Raw genomic sequence first — 15,499 nt, 5'->3', positions numbered from 1 at the left:
ATATCTAAACTTTAATAATAATTTTAAAATTAGTTTTATTTACCAAAGGTTATCAAAGTCATGTTAACTAAAAGCATTTGAGTTTTTTTTCATGTTTTTGATAAAATATTTAAGTGTTTACTTTTTTAAGGCAATTAATGAGAGCTCTTTTACATATTTTGGTAGTAGAACATCACATACACATGACATATACAGACACACAAACATACAGACATATAGACAGAAGTAGATATGTTTAGGTAAAACAAGGCAGAAAATTCATATTAATATTTTGAAAATACAGAGCTAGAGCTTTGGGCCTAAATCTTGTACCGTTATTTGTTTATACCAAGGGGAAAAGGCTGTATATAAAATCCCAGTTAAGTCTTTTCCAAGAGCCCGAGGAAGGAAGTCTGTGTTGATAGAAGGAATTGGGTGTCTAATTTCACCCGAAGATCTCTTTCCAATAAGGGTGTAGAGCAACTGGGAAGCACTGAAAGGAATGAGTGAATACCTGATCTTCTAGTGAGTAGAGGAGCTATGGAGTGTTTTGTACTTTATCTTTAACTCTGATGATGGAAATAGAGGAAGGAAGTAGAGGTCTTGAAAATTTGAGAAGAGCAGAGTAAGTGGCTCCATTATCAATTAGAAAATCAACTTGTTTACCTGCAACAGAGAGTTACCCAAGGCTCAGCCATCTCAATATTGTGAAGTGAAGTTGGTTTTGAAGCCAGGGTCCGTCTGTCAGACTAAAGCAGTCCCAGAAGATTCATGGGTATTGAGGACATTGGCTCAAGTGGGGTGCCCACCGGTTCTGGAAGGCAGGTGTGGTCCCCTGTCTTAAGGAGAGGGTACTCCTGCTTTCTGTGTCCCTCTCTTTTTTAGAGAGGGCGTGTTCCTGGCAGAGCCCACTTCTTGGGGCATTTTTTACTACAGTGACCCAGAGTTGGTGGTAGATGAAGTAGGGCTCAGTTTTCAGAGAAGGGTGTGGTCCTGGTGTCTCCTTGTATGAGCCTCTCGGATAACTCTGTCTCTGAAAAGCTCCTTTTACAGTTGTAGCCACCATTTGGAAAGCTATATTCTAGGGCCCGTGGCCAGTCCCGTTCCTTCTTTTTCTCTTTGCTCTCCTCATCTCAGTTATTGAAGGACCCTGAAGGCTAGGTCTAAAAGTTCCACTTGTGAGGCCGGGCGCGGTGGCTCACACCTGTAATCCTAGCTCTCTGGGAGGCCGAGGCGGGCGGATTGCTCAAGGTCAGGAGTTCAAATCCAGCCTGAGCAAGAGCAAGACCCCATCTCTACTATAAATAGAAATTAATTGGCCAACTAATACATATAGAAAAAATTAGCCAGGCATGGTGGCACATGCCTGTAGTCCCAGCTACTTGGGAGGCTGAGGCAGTAGGATTGCTTGAGCCCAGGAGTTTGAGGTTGCTGTGAGCTAGGCAGATGCCACGACACTCACTCTAGCCTGGGCGACAAAGCGAGACTCTGTCTCAAAAAAAAAAAAAAAAAAAAAAAAGTTCCACTTGTGGAGTTTAAGACATTTTTTTAAAAAGTTTTTGGAATTTATTTCAAATATCAGAGGCCAACTGGGAGATGAAGTGTATTGTTAAGATGTTTTGTCCCTCCCCTGTGCCAGGATCTAATTTAGTAAAGAGGCAAATGGCCTCAGATAGTCATGAAAGAAAAAGGGTGTGATTTTTATTTTGGCTCTGAGTAATTTATAATGTCTTTTGACCCAGCAACCTCCCAGAGAGGGAGCTCGTGTGCAGGTGGGGAGAGATTTTGGAACAGCTGGCTAGAAGGAGTGCAGCTGGGCAAAGTGGTAGAGAAGAAGAAGGGGAAGAAGGAGGGGAAAAAAGTGTATCAAAGGAGGGAGGTGATATGGAGGAGAAATGGGGAGCCAAAAGAGGAACATCATCTGGAAAATGAAGACAGTGGGAAAGATGTAGAGGTAAAAATAACACATTTTGTATAACATATTATTGAGGAGACAGGAGACAGCTGTGCTTGTTTCCCACCAGGCTGACTTTATCAGTCTCCTTGGAATATGGTCTGGAGGATGTGGGAGGGAGCTCACACCCTACTGTCTGCGTGGTAACTCTTCAAATTCTGTTAAAACAAACTCTTAAAAACAACAAGTTAAGCCACAGGTGGTTAAACAAACAAAGGGACAGTTGTGTACTGTGATCTTTTCTCTTTTTTCCCCCTGTTAGATAGTTTATTAACAGTGCCATCCTTTCACCACCCACATACATGCATACTCACCGATCGTTACAAGTCCTACCCTTTCTAAGTACCCTCAAGTGGGAGGCCACAGATGTGGAGGTGGATAGATGTGGCGTGGAATTCTCATCTCCTTTGGCTATCCATGTGTGTCTTTCGGCAGGTTAAATGTGGATGGCAAGCTAGTGAAGTAGGTGTTTTTAGGATTTGGGGAGATCATGTGTAGGCTTATCCCTCCCAATAAATATTAGTACCCTACTTACTCTTATACCAGGAATTATCTGTGCGGTTAATTGGGCATTCATCATGTACTGCTCTGCGGCATCTATTCTGCTCTTGTTGTGAATGGTTAATTCTTTTTTGTGTGTGTCTGGAGGGAGGGTCTTTTTGCTATGTTGCCCATGCTAGTGTTTAACTCTTGGCCTCAAGGGATCCTCCCACCTTAGTCTCCCAAAGTGCTAGAATTACAGGCATGGGGCACCATGCCCAGGCCTTGAATGGTTAATTCTTAATTTTGTAAAAGTTAAATGTTCTACAAGTGGGCTAAAAGCCCAAGCTTGCCCTTACGTTTCTTCACTGGGGCCTGAATAAGAATTATTAAAGGCCGGGCGCAGTGGCTCACACCTGTAATCCTAGCACTCTGGGAGTCCAAGGTGGGAGAATTGCTTGAGGTCAGGAGTTCAAGACCAGCCTGAGCAAGAGTGAAACCCTGTCTCTACTATAAATAGAAAGAAATTAGCCAAACAACAAAAAATAGAAAAAATTAGCATGGAACAGTGGCGTGTGTTTGTGGTCCCAGCTACCCGGGAGGCTGAGGCAGGAGGATTGCTTGAGCCCAGGAGTTTGAGGTTGCTGTGAGCTAGCCTGATGCCACGGCACTCTAGCCTGGGCGACAGAGTGAGACTCTGTCTCAAAAATAATAATAATAATAATTATTATTATTATTAAAAATACAGGAATGAGTTCTAGTCTTTATAACAGTGGGATGTCTATAGTTAAAAATAATTTATTGTATACTTCAAAATAGCTAGAAGATTTGGAATGTTCCCATCACAAAGAAATGATAAATGGTTGAGAGAAGGGTATCCCAGTTACCCTGGTTTGATCATTACATATTGTATGCATGTATCAAAACAGCATATGTACCAAATAAATATGTGCAATTCTTTTATATATCAATTTATGAAAAAGTAAAAAAAAATAATTTCTTTAACAGGCATATAGGATGCTAGGAGAAATCGGTTACATTTTTATATGTGAGTAGAAAAATATAATGTTGGAAGCCAGGCCTTTTCTGCGTAAAGGTGGTTAGTTAAGACGTGATGTGGAGACTGTTACCTGGCAGCCGGAGTGGGAAGAGCATCAAATTGATAATCCCTGGGGATCCCAGCTCTTAGGAGATGGAAAAGCAGGACCAGGAGGGAGCCACAGACAGAAGACAGGCTAGCCCCTGTGACGGCCTGCCAACAAAAGCCTTGGAAGAATGCCTGTAACCACCATCACCTCTGAAACCCTCCTACAAAACTGAGTATTTATTCAATAAATAGGTACTGGATGCCTAGGTTGTGCCTCTTACCATCCCGGCACTGTGAATACTGTGGTGTGCGAAGCAGTAACCCCTTCTTGCATAGAATCTACATTCTGGGGGGGCGGGGGGACAAGAGATAATGTGTAATTAGAAAGTAAAAAAAAGTGTGAATAATATGTCTTGTGATGATAAGTGTTATAAAGACAAAATAAAGCCTGCATTCGGATTATCCGTATAAGCACCTTGGTAAGTGGGCCATACCTGTAGTTTTATTATTCTTGCTCAAGTGTTCTTCACATTATGTAAATGGATTGAGGAGAGGGCCTAGTTTGCTAAACTGAACGCAGGCTGTGTGTGTACATGCACACCAGTGGCTGGGGGTGGCTTCAGTGTGGGGAGATGTTTGTGAAACTCTGCTTCTCCACCTAATGCTGCAGTGCTAGACCAGGTCAGGGTGAGTACAGCCCTCCGAAGGGAGGGGCCTCTGTCATCCTTTGTCCTTCTGTTCATCCATTCACCAGCTCTTTGGAAAACCCTGTGAAGCTTCCACAAAAGGGGAGTGACCCAGTTTCTGCCCTTAAGGTGACCTGGACTTGCTGAGTGTCAACATCTTTTATTTTGCTTCCCCATACATGTATTTTTTCTAGCTCAGCAGTCACATGGTCCTTTCTTAATGAAGTTCTTCCTGAAAATCTAGTAACTTAGTTTCTGCTTTTTCACTATTTATTTAGTTATTTAGTTATTTTTGAGACAGGGTCTCACTCTGTCACCCTGGCTAGAGTAGAATGGCCATCATAGCTTATTGCAACCTCCAACTCCTGGGCTCAAGCAGTCCTCCTGCCTCTGCCTCCTGAGTAGCTGGGACGATAGGCACACATCACCATGCTTGGCTAATTTTTTGTATTTTTAGTAGAGACTGGGTCTTGCTCTTGCTTAGGCTGATCTTGAACTCCTGAGCTCAAGCGATCCTCCTGCTTCAGCCTCCCAGAGTGCTAGGATTACAGGCGTGAGCCACTGCACCTGGCCTAGTTTTTAACTCTTAAATACATGATTTATGGGTGGTTGTCCCTGATGTACTAAAGAGATGATCCAGGGTTCCTAAAAATATTTTGTTCAAGTAGTTTTCAAGTATTTTTTCATACTGTAAATATCAATCATAGCTTAAATTTTTCCCCCCAAATGAAAATAGTTTCAATTTTTTTTTTTTTGAGACAGAGTCTTGCTTTGTTGCCCAGGCTAGAGTAAGTGGCGTGGCGTCAGCCTAGTTCACAGCAACCTCAATCTCCTGAGCTCAAGCAATCCTTCTGGCTCAGCCCCCCTAGTAGCTGGGACTACAGGCATGCGCCATCATGCCCTGCTAATTTTTTCTATATATATTAGTTGGCCAATTAATTTCTTTCTATTTATAGTAGAGACGGGGTCTCGCTGTTGCTCAGGCTGGTTTCGAACTCCTGACCTTGAGCAATCCGCCCACCTCGGCCTCCCAGAGTGCTAGGATTACAGCGTGAGCCACCGCGCCTGGCCAGTAGTTTCAATTTTTCAGAAATAAAACTAGTTATGTGCAGAGTTCAGATAGTATAAAAAGGAATGCAAAAAGAGAAACTCAAATTGCACCACCTGTTGATAACATAACATAGGTGTGCCTTCTTCCAGATGTCCTTATACCTATAATTACTTATGCCTACATAGACAATTTTTCTCTACATTCTGATCATTTTTGTTAGTCACAAGTATAATTGCCACTGAAATTTATGGCACACAGTTATTCCAACAGTTAAGAAAGCATGCCCCTGATTCAGTGTTTATACGATTGAACCTTTAATTTCAGTCTCTTCTCCACTAAACAGAACATTAAGGACAAAAGAAATGAATGAAAACAGTGCAGATGGTGTGGAGGTGATCATGATTAACCCCAGGCCGGGCTGTCCAAGGGAGCATCTTAAGGCCACCTCACTGTTTGTCAGTTGTAGGTCTGTGAAGGTGACCCAGGTTGGCTGTCCTTTTGTGATGTTGAGGGGCATGGAATCCAAATGGTCCCTTGTAAATCAGAAGAAATAAATACTACTGAGTCCAAGTTAGGGGGGTTTGAGGAAACTCCTGGTAAGTTGAGTTCTCATAAATAGGTACTGGGTTTCCCCGAAAATAAGACCTACCCATAAAGTAAGCCCTAGCAGGATTTCTAAGCATTTGCGCAATATAAGCTCTACCATGAAAATAAGACCTAGTGATGGGCGTGGCTACGCAGTGTATCTGCACAACCCATGCATTTCGTCGCAGAGCGGTAAAGAAGACAAGCAGCCCTTCTTATCTGCCCCATGACAGCTCTATTGCTCGACATGAGAGATTGGGGCCAATGGTTCTAAAGGAAATAGAGTCGCAAGAAATTCAGGATGGAATTCTGGGTTTGGAGAGTTATGATGATGTTCCAGAAGAAGACGACTTAACTATATTTGAATAAATGTAGATTGTTGTACCATACTTAAAAAAAAATAACACATCCCCTGAAAATAAGCACTAGGGTGTCTTCTTGAGGAAAAGAAATATAAGACTGTATCTTATTTTCAGGGAAACATGGTATATCCCAGAACATGACTACACATATATTTATGCATACATTTTTACAAAACTTTCTGTCAGTGAATGTATGTACCCAGTACTTTAAGCTGGTGCTTCTCAAATTTTAATATGCCTTTGAATCCCCTGAGGATCTCATTAAAATGCAGATTCTGAGTCAGTGGTGCCTGGGTGGGGCCTGAGGCTCCGCATCTCTGACCTTCTCTCGGGTGACACTGATGCTGCTGTCCAGAGACCACACTGTGTAGCAAGATTTTAATGACTGCAGAGTATTCATGTGGTTTGTGCCAGAATTTACCAACAAATTTCCCATCGTTGACATTTTAGAAGGCTTGTTGGATTTACACTTTATTCTTGCCATCGTAATTTCTGTTAATGTTCAATTTTGGCTTCAGTCTGAACCAGTATGGAGAAAATGCTCTTTAGGGGGGGGAGTTTATCTTGTTCGATGACAGGACACAGACTTGTCATGCACATTCCGTTCCGTTTGAGATGTTTCTTAAAGGCCTGCTGTGTGCCGTCCTTTGTCCTGGGTATTACACATGCAAAGGTGAGCAGAGTCCTGGCCCTTGCAGCTCAGCCCTCCAGGAATTTGCAGAAAAATTTCAGTTCATGTGGTTAAATAGAGATAGGGAAATGCCCAGGGATTGGATGTTGGAAAATGACCTTGTAGGGAAAGAAAGAGATGCTTGAGCAAGGTTTAAGGATGAAAAGTAGTTCACCAGGCAGATTGTGGCAGTGGGATTCCAGACTCTGCAAAGGCACTGAGGCAACTGTCTGGCACAGTTTCTAGGTTTCTAACAGCATTTATTTGTGAAGTGTGACAGACAAGTTTGTCACATGGAGTGACAGAACCTGAGATGACCTGGGAGCCATTAAGCAGATAAATATTTTAGAAAGGTGGCTTCGAGGAGATGAAACTGAGACAGGTAAGTGCTACTAAAGGAGTGCAGTGGGCAGGGGAAATTCAGAAGTAGTATTGACAGGTCCTGGGGATTGATTGGGGTTGAGAATGAAAGTCTGGGGTTAATTTGCAGGGTTTTGGTTTGAATGGCTGAGCAGATGGTATGACAATGTAAAGAATAGAGAGAAATATTCTGCTTAGGAATGTTGCTTGAGATGAAGGTAGCAAACAGGTCGTCAGATGTACAGTTCTGAGCGTGGGTGGGGGGCTGCATCAGTGAGCTGGACGTGGGCGTCAGGAAGCCATTGTCTTGGCTGAAACTTATACTTGTCACAGAGTTGCTAGAAATGCCACTGATGCTGCTGGAGTCACAGGTAGGCACCCTCCATTGCCTCTGCTATTTCTGCTCCCGTCAGACGCTTCAGCAAGTTGGGGAATGGAAAGATGACTTCTTCCCTCTTCTAGTCTTTCACCAGCACATCCTCGGATCACAACAGGGAGCAGCTGGCAAGACAGAGCCTGGGAAATGTAGTTTACAGGCTTATAGCCAGAGGGGCAGAGTAGAGCTGAGAGCCAGAGCGCTGTCTTGCACACAACAGATTCTTTCTCATGCTCTCGCCACGGTCAGCTTTGTTCTCTGGAGGTCCACTTTGGTGTGAACTGTGTCATCCTGGTTATCCTCGAAATGTCCGATTTATATATGCACTGGCCATAGGTAGCCTGCTGGTTCCTGCCACGTGGCTGACCATACATTAGAAAATGACAGAGTTGTGTTTGAGAACCTTCCAGGGTCTTGGTTGTCCTAACTTCATTTAAGATTTCAGTAGATACTTCAGCAAAGGTTTATTAATAAGAGCCTTGGCCTTTTTGAAACTACTTTTTGAAGCTTATTTTTTTTAAACTATTCAAATAGAAACATAGCAATAAAAATTCTTTAGAATTGATAAAATTCTTGCTACGCAGTTAGAACTGGAGTTGAGAGATTGTGTATGGTAGCCGAAAAAGAAATACTTGAAGGTCTGTTTAGTTTGAGATTAAGATTAAAAAAAAAAAAAAAGACAAAAACCTAACGGAAAAAAGACAAAAACCTAATGCATAATGAGATATAACTTCTTCCTCTGACTGAAAGACTAAATACAATGAAGACATCATTTCTTAAATTAATATAGAAATTTATCATAAAAGTAATTGGTGCCAGCCAGGTATGGTGGCTCACACTGGTAATCCTAATACTCCGGGAGGCCAAGGCAAGAGAATTGCTTGAGGTCAGGAATTCGAGACCAGCCTGAGCAAGAGCGAGACCCCCGTCTCTACTAAAATAGAAAAATTAGCTGGGCCTCCTGGTGAGGGCCTGTAGTCCCAGCTGCTTGGGAGGCAGAGGCAGGAGGATCACTTCAGCCCAGGAGTTTGAGGTTGCGGTGAGCTATGACAATACCACTGTACTCTAGCCCAGGGCAACAGAGTGAAACTCTGTTTCAAAAAATAAATAATTAAAAAAAAATTTTTTTTAAGTAATTGATGCCTGTGTTAGTTGAGATATGACTTTGCTTTTAATTAACAATTGCTTAACCTAGATAGAAGTTTATTCCTCTAAAATAGAACAGTCCAGAGATGGAATAGCAGCTCTGTCCTATTGGGTTGTGCCAGAGACCCAGTAGTCTTCTCTCTTGTTCCACTATCCTTGGGTAATATCCTCTCTGTGTGGTCTGAAGTTGCTCATCACGTTTCTGTATTTCAGCTAGGAGGAAGGGGGATGAAGAAAAGCCAGGAGTATGCCAAGGGATGCGCCCTGGAAGTTTCGCAGGATGCTTCTGCTCATATCCCATTGGCTAGAACTTAGTCATGAGGCCATACCTAGGTCCAAGGGAGGCTGGGAAATGTAGTCTTTATTCTGGGAGGCCACGTGCCACCTTGAAAATCTAGTGTTCTAATAAGTTGAGAGGAAGAGGGAAACTAATATGGAGGGAGACATACCAATTTCCACTTATAATACCCTTAGAATATTATTTAGAATTTGAAAAATTGAGACTAAAATTAATTTAAAAGAGTAAATAGAGGCCGGGCGCTGTGGCTCACGCCTGTAATCCTAGCTCTTGGGAGGCCGAGGCGGGCGGATTGCTCATAGGTCAGGAGTTCAAAACCAGCCTGAGCAAGAGCGAGACCCCGTCTCTACTATAAATAGAAAGAAATCAATTGGCCAACTGATATATATATATAAAATTAGCCGGGCATGGTGGCACATGCCTGTAGTCCCAGCTACCAGGGAGGCTGAGGCAGGAGGATTGCTCGAGCCCAGGAGTTTGAGGTTGCTGTGAGCTAGGCTGACGCCACGGCACTCACTCTAGCCTGGGCAACAAAGCGAGACTCTGTCTCAAAAAAAAAAAAAAATAAATAAAAAATAAAAAAAAATAAAAGAGTAAATAGGCAGGTATACCCAAGGACATGTATTTTTTTTAAAGAAAAGTTTCATTTAAAATTGCCATACCATTTCTGATTTTCTTTTTTTTCTTAATGTGACACTTTTCTACCGCTTTTAATGTAACACTTTCTTTATAAGCTATTTCATTATGGAACATTTTAAAGATGCACAAAAGTGGAGGAAATTGCATATTGAAGCCCATATACCCATGTCTCAGCTTGGGCAGTTACTAGCTTAAAGCTAGTCGCCTGTTAGGGTCTTACCTGTCATGTAGGCTAGAGTGCAATGGGATGATCATAGCTCACTTTAGCCTCCAACTCCTGGCCTCAAGCAGTTCTCTTGCCTCCGCCTCCTGAGTAGCTGGCAATACAAGCACACACCATCACACCCAGCCAATTTTTCTATTATTTGTAGAGACAGTCTCAATATGCTGCCCAAGCTGGTCTTGAACTCCTGGTTTCAAGAGATCCTCATACCTCAGTCTCCCAAAGTGCTAGGATTGCAGGCATGAGCCACCATGCCCAGCCCAAGGGTCTTTTTTTAATATATATATATATATATAAAAATCACCTTATTTGGGGATAATTATAGGTTCACATACAGTTGTAAGAAATAATCTAGACATATCTTATATACTCTTTACTCATTTTCCCCCAGTGGTAGTATCTTGCAAAACTATAGTACCATATCACAGTTGGGATATTGACTTGGTTACAGGCTAGATGCAGACCATTTCCATCACCATAAGGGTCCTGTGTGCTGCCTTTTTATAGCCACACCTGCCTCCTCCTCAATAACCTCTGACACTCACTAACCTGTTCTCCGTTTCTTTAATTTTGTCATTTCAAGAATGTTAGGAATCATCATGTAATATGTAACCTTCGGTATCGGCTCAGCATAATTCTCTCATAGATTCATCCAAGTTGTTGTGTGTATCACTTCATTCCTTTTTACTGCCAAGTAGCATTCCATGGTATGGATGCATCACATAAAGGCTCTTTGAGAAACATGATCCGCCTAACTCTTCCCTCTGTTTTTCCCCGTCTTCTTCCCCTCTCTTCACAGCAATGCCAAGTGACTATAACTGTGTGAAGCAAGGAAGTGATTGCTCAAGGCCTTCCCTGCAATGGTACACCCGGGCTCAAACCAAGATGAGAAGACCCAGCTTGTTGTTAAAAAAGATCCTTAAGTAAGTACCACCCCTGGGGCCATAAGATCCCTCTGATTTGGGTCACCTGTATAGAATTGGGAGAAAAATTCAATTATTGCCCTAAATGTGGCTGATGTTGGAGAGGCATACTTGGTCAAAGGATCATTCAAAGGCATGTCCGAGTTGGGATTCAGTGTGCAGGTGGGGCGGGTTCATGTGTCCAGGTGTATTTGGTAAGAATGAGCCACCCCTGTGCCTCATCCTGGGTGGCCGAGAGAGCAACTCCTATAGGGCACTGCTCGTCATACCATTACTCAACAAAAGAGAGCTTTTCCATGAGCTATTTTAAGTTAATCTAAACTATAGTTAATTAAATTTCCCTGAAGGCACTTGAATACTATTAAATATTAAGTAATAAAGAAGGACGATAGGGTGTTTCAGCCAGGTCACCCTTACTTATATCCTAGTAAGTGATAGAATTAATAAAGGAGGAACTTGTCAAGTTTTTTTAAATATATATATATATATATATATATATATATATATATATATATATATATATATATCAAGCTAAGTTGAAAATTACCTTTTTTCATTTCTAAAGGTAGAAATCCAGTCTTGAAATCTAGTCTCCCATGTCACTTTACTTAGAGGGGGAAAGAGGTGAGAAAAGGAAATTTATATGAATAAAGACTTGGATCGCATTCGGTCCCCTTTCAGTCATCAGCCCGTATTTATTGAGGCCTGCGGTGTGCCCAACATTGGGTCGGGGGCCGGCCGCAACAAGCGAGACCAGGGCCCTGTGCCGTCCCTGTGGTGTGGGCCAGGCAGCCTCACGCCAGGAATCACAGTACCCGTGCCAGATGCTGAAGATTCCAGGCTTGCCTTTAACACTCTTTTCTTTCTTTCTTTCTTTTTCTTTTTCTTTTTCTTTTTTTTTTTTTTTTTTTGGTCAAAATAAGGGAAGTATTATATCCACTGAACGTGACCCCATTGCTGAGGGCTGGAGAGGGGAGTAGGTAGTAGTAAGTTCACAAGACACTCAAAAGTTATAAAGGTGGGAAGCTGAGGTGGGTGGATTGCTCAAGGTTAAGAGTTCAAAACCAGCCTGAGCGAGGCCCCGTCTCTACTATAAATAGAAAGAAATTAATTGGCCAACTAAAATATATATAGAAAAAAATTAGCCAGGCATGGTGGCACATGCCTGTAGTCCCAGCCACTCGGGAGGCTGAGGCAGGAGGCTTGCTTGAGCCCAGGAGTCTGAGGTTGCTGTGAGCTAGGCTGACACCACCGCATTCATTCTAGCCTGGGCAACAAAGTGAGACTCTGTCTCAAAAAAAAAAAAAAAAGTTATAAAGGGACTCAGTGAAACGTGTTCTCATCCTTGCTGCCCACATTTCCCCTCCGCACTTAAAGATAACCAGTGTTACCAGTTTTTATGTAGATGAGAAATATTTTTGTATGTGTTTTCCCGCCAACCTGCTTTTTCACACAAGGGATACCATCTTGTTCATTTAACATTATACTCAGTCCCAGGGAAGAATGAAGACGCTTGTCCAGGTTTTCCTGGGAAGCCTGTTGGAGTGAGAATTGAGAAGTCTTGGAAACACTCCAGCAATACGTCTTGCATCATCAGCTCAAGTCTCGAGAACTATTTAACATCTGTTATATACAGTATATTACTCTAGATGCTATATATTTTTTTAAGCTACCCCTTTCTTTAGAAAATGGATTATTTTCCCCTTAAGCTTATTCCTTACCTTTATTTTTTCAAGGACACGAATTATTTAAAGGAGTGGTTTTTAAACTTTGGTTTAAACTGGGGTGTTTATTTTTTTGGACTTTTAATTTGTCAATGTCACTGAGAGCTTATTAAAAATGAGATTTCTAGAACCAAGACTAGACTCAGGTATTTTCTCCAAATCCTCTGTGTGTGTCAAACTGCATAATAGCGTGGATTATCTTAAAAATGTTTTTTGGGTGGTCTTAAAGGTAGCTAATGGTACTGTCTCATTTCAGTCAATCTCAATTCTGGGTAGAATTCTTTAGAAGTATGATGACTAGATCATTTCTTTTGTTTTTCTTTTCTTTTTTTAAAGGACCGATGCTATTTTAAAGTCACAAAACACTGAATCTGGGATTCTATTGTTCAAGACAGAGTCTTACTCGTTACCTGGGCTAGAGTGCCATGGCGTCAGCCTAGCTCACAGCAACCTCAAACTCCTGGGCTCAAGCAATCCTTCTGCCTCAGCCTCCCGAGTAGCTGGGACTACAGGCATGTACCACCATGCCCGGCTAATTTTTTCTATATGTTTTTAGTTGACCAATTAATTTCTTTCTATTTTTAGTAGAGACGGGGTCTTGCTCTTGCTCAGGCTGGTTTTGAACTCCTGACCTTGAGTGATCCTCCCACCTTGGCCTCCCAGAGTGCTAGGATTACAGGCGTGGGCCACCGGGCCGGGTTCCTTTCTTGGTTTTTTTAAAGTCCAATAATTGGCATTGTGATTCAGATTTTATAATGGTGCCTTGCAAAAAAAAAAAGTTTTTTAGTATTCACTTATGACAAAGACAGTCATAAATGACCAATTTATCTTGTCAGGAAAACAGGAAATGGTACCTTCCTTTCACCCAGAGGTCAACTTTAAGAGAGTACTTTTATGCTTCATGGCAGGCAAACTCGATTTGGGTTCGATTTTCATTCATTTCACATGATGCGTAATGATTATCACATGACTCCATCATTATACCTAATTGATTTTTTTTTCCAGGTTTCTATTGCTTATGTTTGGAGTGTGGATCTTTTATACCCTCAAGTTAAACTATACTTCTGAAGAATGCGATATGAAAAAAATGCATTATGTGGACCCTGACCGCATAAAGGTTAGATTTCCCATTGTTATGGTTTAAATGAAAACATTTCCAAGCGTACACTTAAACTGTCATAGCATCTCTAATGCGTTGCAAATAAACGGCAATGAAAGTTTGAAAACAGAGGGGGAAACATAATCTCAGCACTCCAAAACTAAATATCACTCCCTTCTAAAAAAACAACTGCTGACCCATCTACCCTACAGTATACTTCTCCCATTTACTGCGGCCGTGCTGTGGGGTGCTGTGGGCTGCACTTGACACACTATAGCGTGTTGGTCATGGAGTTCATTTGCCCTGATGCTGCCCGTGTGCGTGTTAAACAGACAGGGAAGAAATTCTCTTAATATCATAACTTGTCCTTCTTGTGTTTCATTTTTAATTTTAATGGTTTCAAATTGCATTTCAAGGTTTTTTCCTTCTACTTTATATTTGTTTCTCAATCGATCGACGTACTAAGTGCTAATTTCATTGATGATTAGAGTGGCTATATGATCCAGTGATGTTCAGCCCGGGCTGGAAGAAGAGATGGTTGTAGATAAGGTAGCGCGGTAGGATTGGTGACTGACACATACGGTTGCTCCTTCACGTGTGTTATGTCATTTACTCCTCGGGACTGAGACACATCCCAGCTCACAGATGGTGGCCTGGGTAAGCCACTCACACAAGTCCACTTCTAGCTTAGTTAGCTAGTTAATCTAGTTTAGTGCTTACTATGTGCCAGAACTGTTCCAAAAGTGTGTTAGCGATATTAACTCATTTAACCCTCATAACAGTTCCGGGAATGGAGGTGCTATGATCATCCCCATCTCACAGCTGGGGAAACTGAGGTGCAGGGAGATTAAATAATTTTTCCAGGAAGTGGTAGAGTCAGGGCTTGCACTCAGTGATGTGGTTTCAGAGTCCAAGCTCCTGACCAGTCCACCCTCTGCCTGGGTAGGGGAGTATCCACAGAGAAGCCAAGAGTTATAGGCAGCACCATACAGAGAGGAAAGAGCTTACTTTTTTTTTTTTAACCTAGATTCAAATCTGATTGCTACTTAATAAGAGTAAAACCTTAGGCAAGTTACTAGTCTTGAGCCTCAGTTTTTTCAGCTGTGAAAGAATCTAAGTAATAGGATAGTCCTGAAAGTTGAATAAGATAATATACACAAAGCGCCTCCCCAATCCTGATTTTTATTCACACGTTTATGCTTTAATCTGTACATTCTTCACTGTGCCTCACATCTTTTTTGTAGTACAGAGAGGCGTAAACAAGTAAATGACGAGCTCAGTTTAATGCACAGCTTGGCCTCTGCAGAACACTCCATGTGTACCCTTAAACTGTCATGTCATCTCCATTGTGTTACAAATACATGGCAAGAAAAGTTTGAAAACAGAAGGGAAAACACTTACTCTCACCACTCCAACCTGAACCTCAGTGGTGCGTCAAAGCTCCTCAGAAACTTTCCAGACTCGGTCGGGCATTGTAATCATTTATGGGAGTCTCGGTCTTGCTGATCACAGAGCCTTCCTTCCTGTATATCTGCCCGCTGACTCCTCTCATTTTACCCCTGCTTTGGTGGAGCAGGATGTATCCAGTGCCCTCTGCTTGGGTTTCCCTTTCCTCCCCATCCGTCTGGCCTTGCAGACATCCCTCCGGTCCCTTTCAATACCAAGGCCCTTCACGGCGCTCGTGGATAAGGTTTCAGATGTCCCATCTCTGTTTTTTATCTCCTGAGAAAGGCCCAGAATAATGGCAGTTGGCATGACTTACTGATAAGCTGTGAACTCTTGCCTTTCTTTGCTGCACTTCTCCACACATCCCCTTTTTCCTGTTCATTACCCTCTGACCAGCTGCAAAATAATTGT

General features: G+C 42.1%; 1 protein-coding gene across 3 annotated transcripts in view; it reads left to right on the top strand.

Moving 5' to 3' along the window:
* Positions 1 to 15,499, top strand: part of ST3GAL5 (ST3 beta-galactoside alpha-2,3-sialyltransferase 5) — a 53,850-nt gene that overhangs the window by 19,821 nt on the left and 18,530 nt on the right. For all 3 annotated transcript variants that reach the window (XM_012774307.3, XM_012774308.3, XM_012774306.3), the window contains exons 2-3: positions 10,696 to 10,819; positions 13,549 to 13,660. In XM_012774307.3, the coding sequence (XP_012629761.1) occupies positions 10,696 to 10,819; positions 13,549 to 13,660 (236 nt within the window). The remainder of the gene's footprint in view (positions 1 to 10,695; positions 10,820 to 13,548; positions 13,661 to 15,499) is intronic.

Source organism: Microcebus murinus, chromosome 3 (assembly GCF_040939455.1).
Source record: "Microcebus murinus isolate Inina chromosome 3, M.murinus_Inina_mat1.0, whole genome shotgun sequence".
Lineage (NCBI taxonomy): Eukaryota > Metazoa > Chordata > Mammalia > Primates > Cheirogaleidae > Microcebus > Microcebus murinus.
The sequence above is the reverse complement of the archived record's forward strand: the minus strand, read 5'-3'. Positions and strand labels throughout refer to the sequence as shown.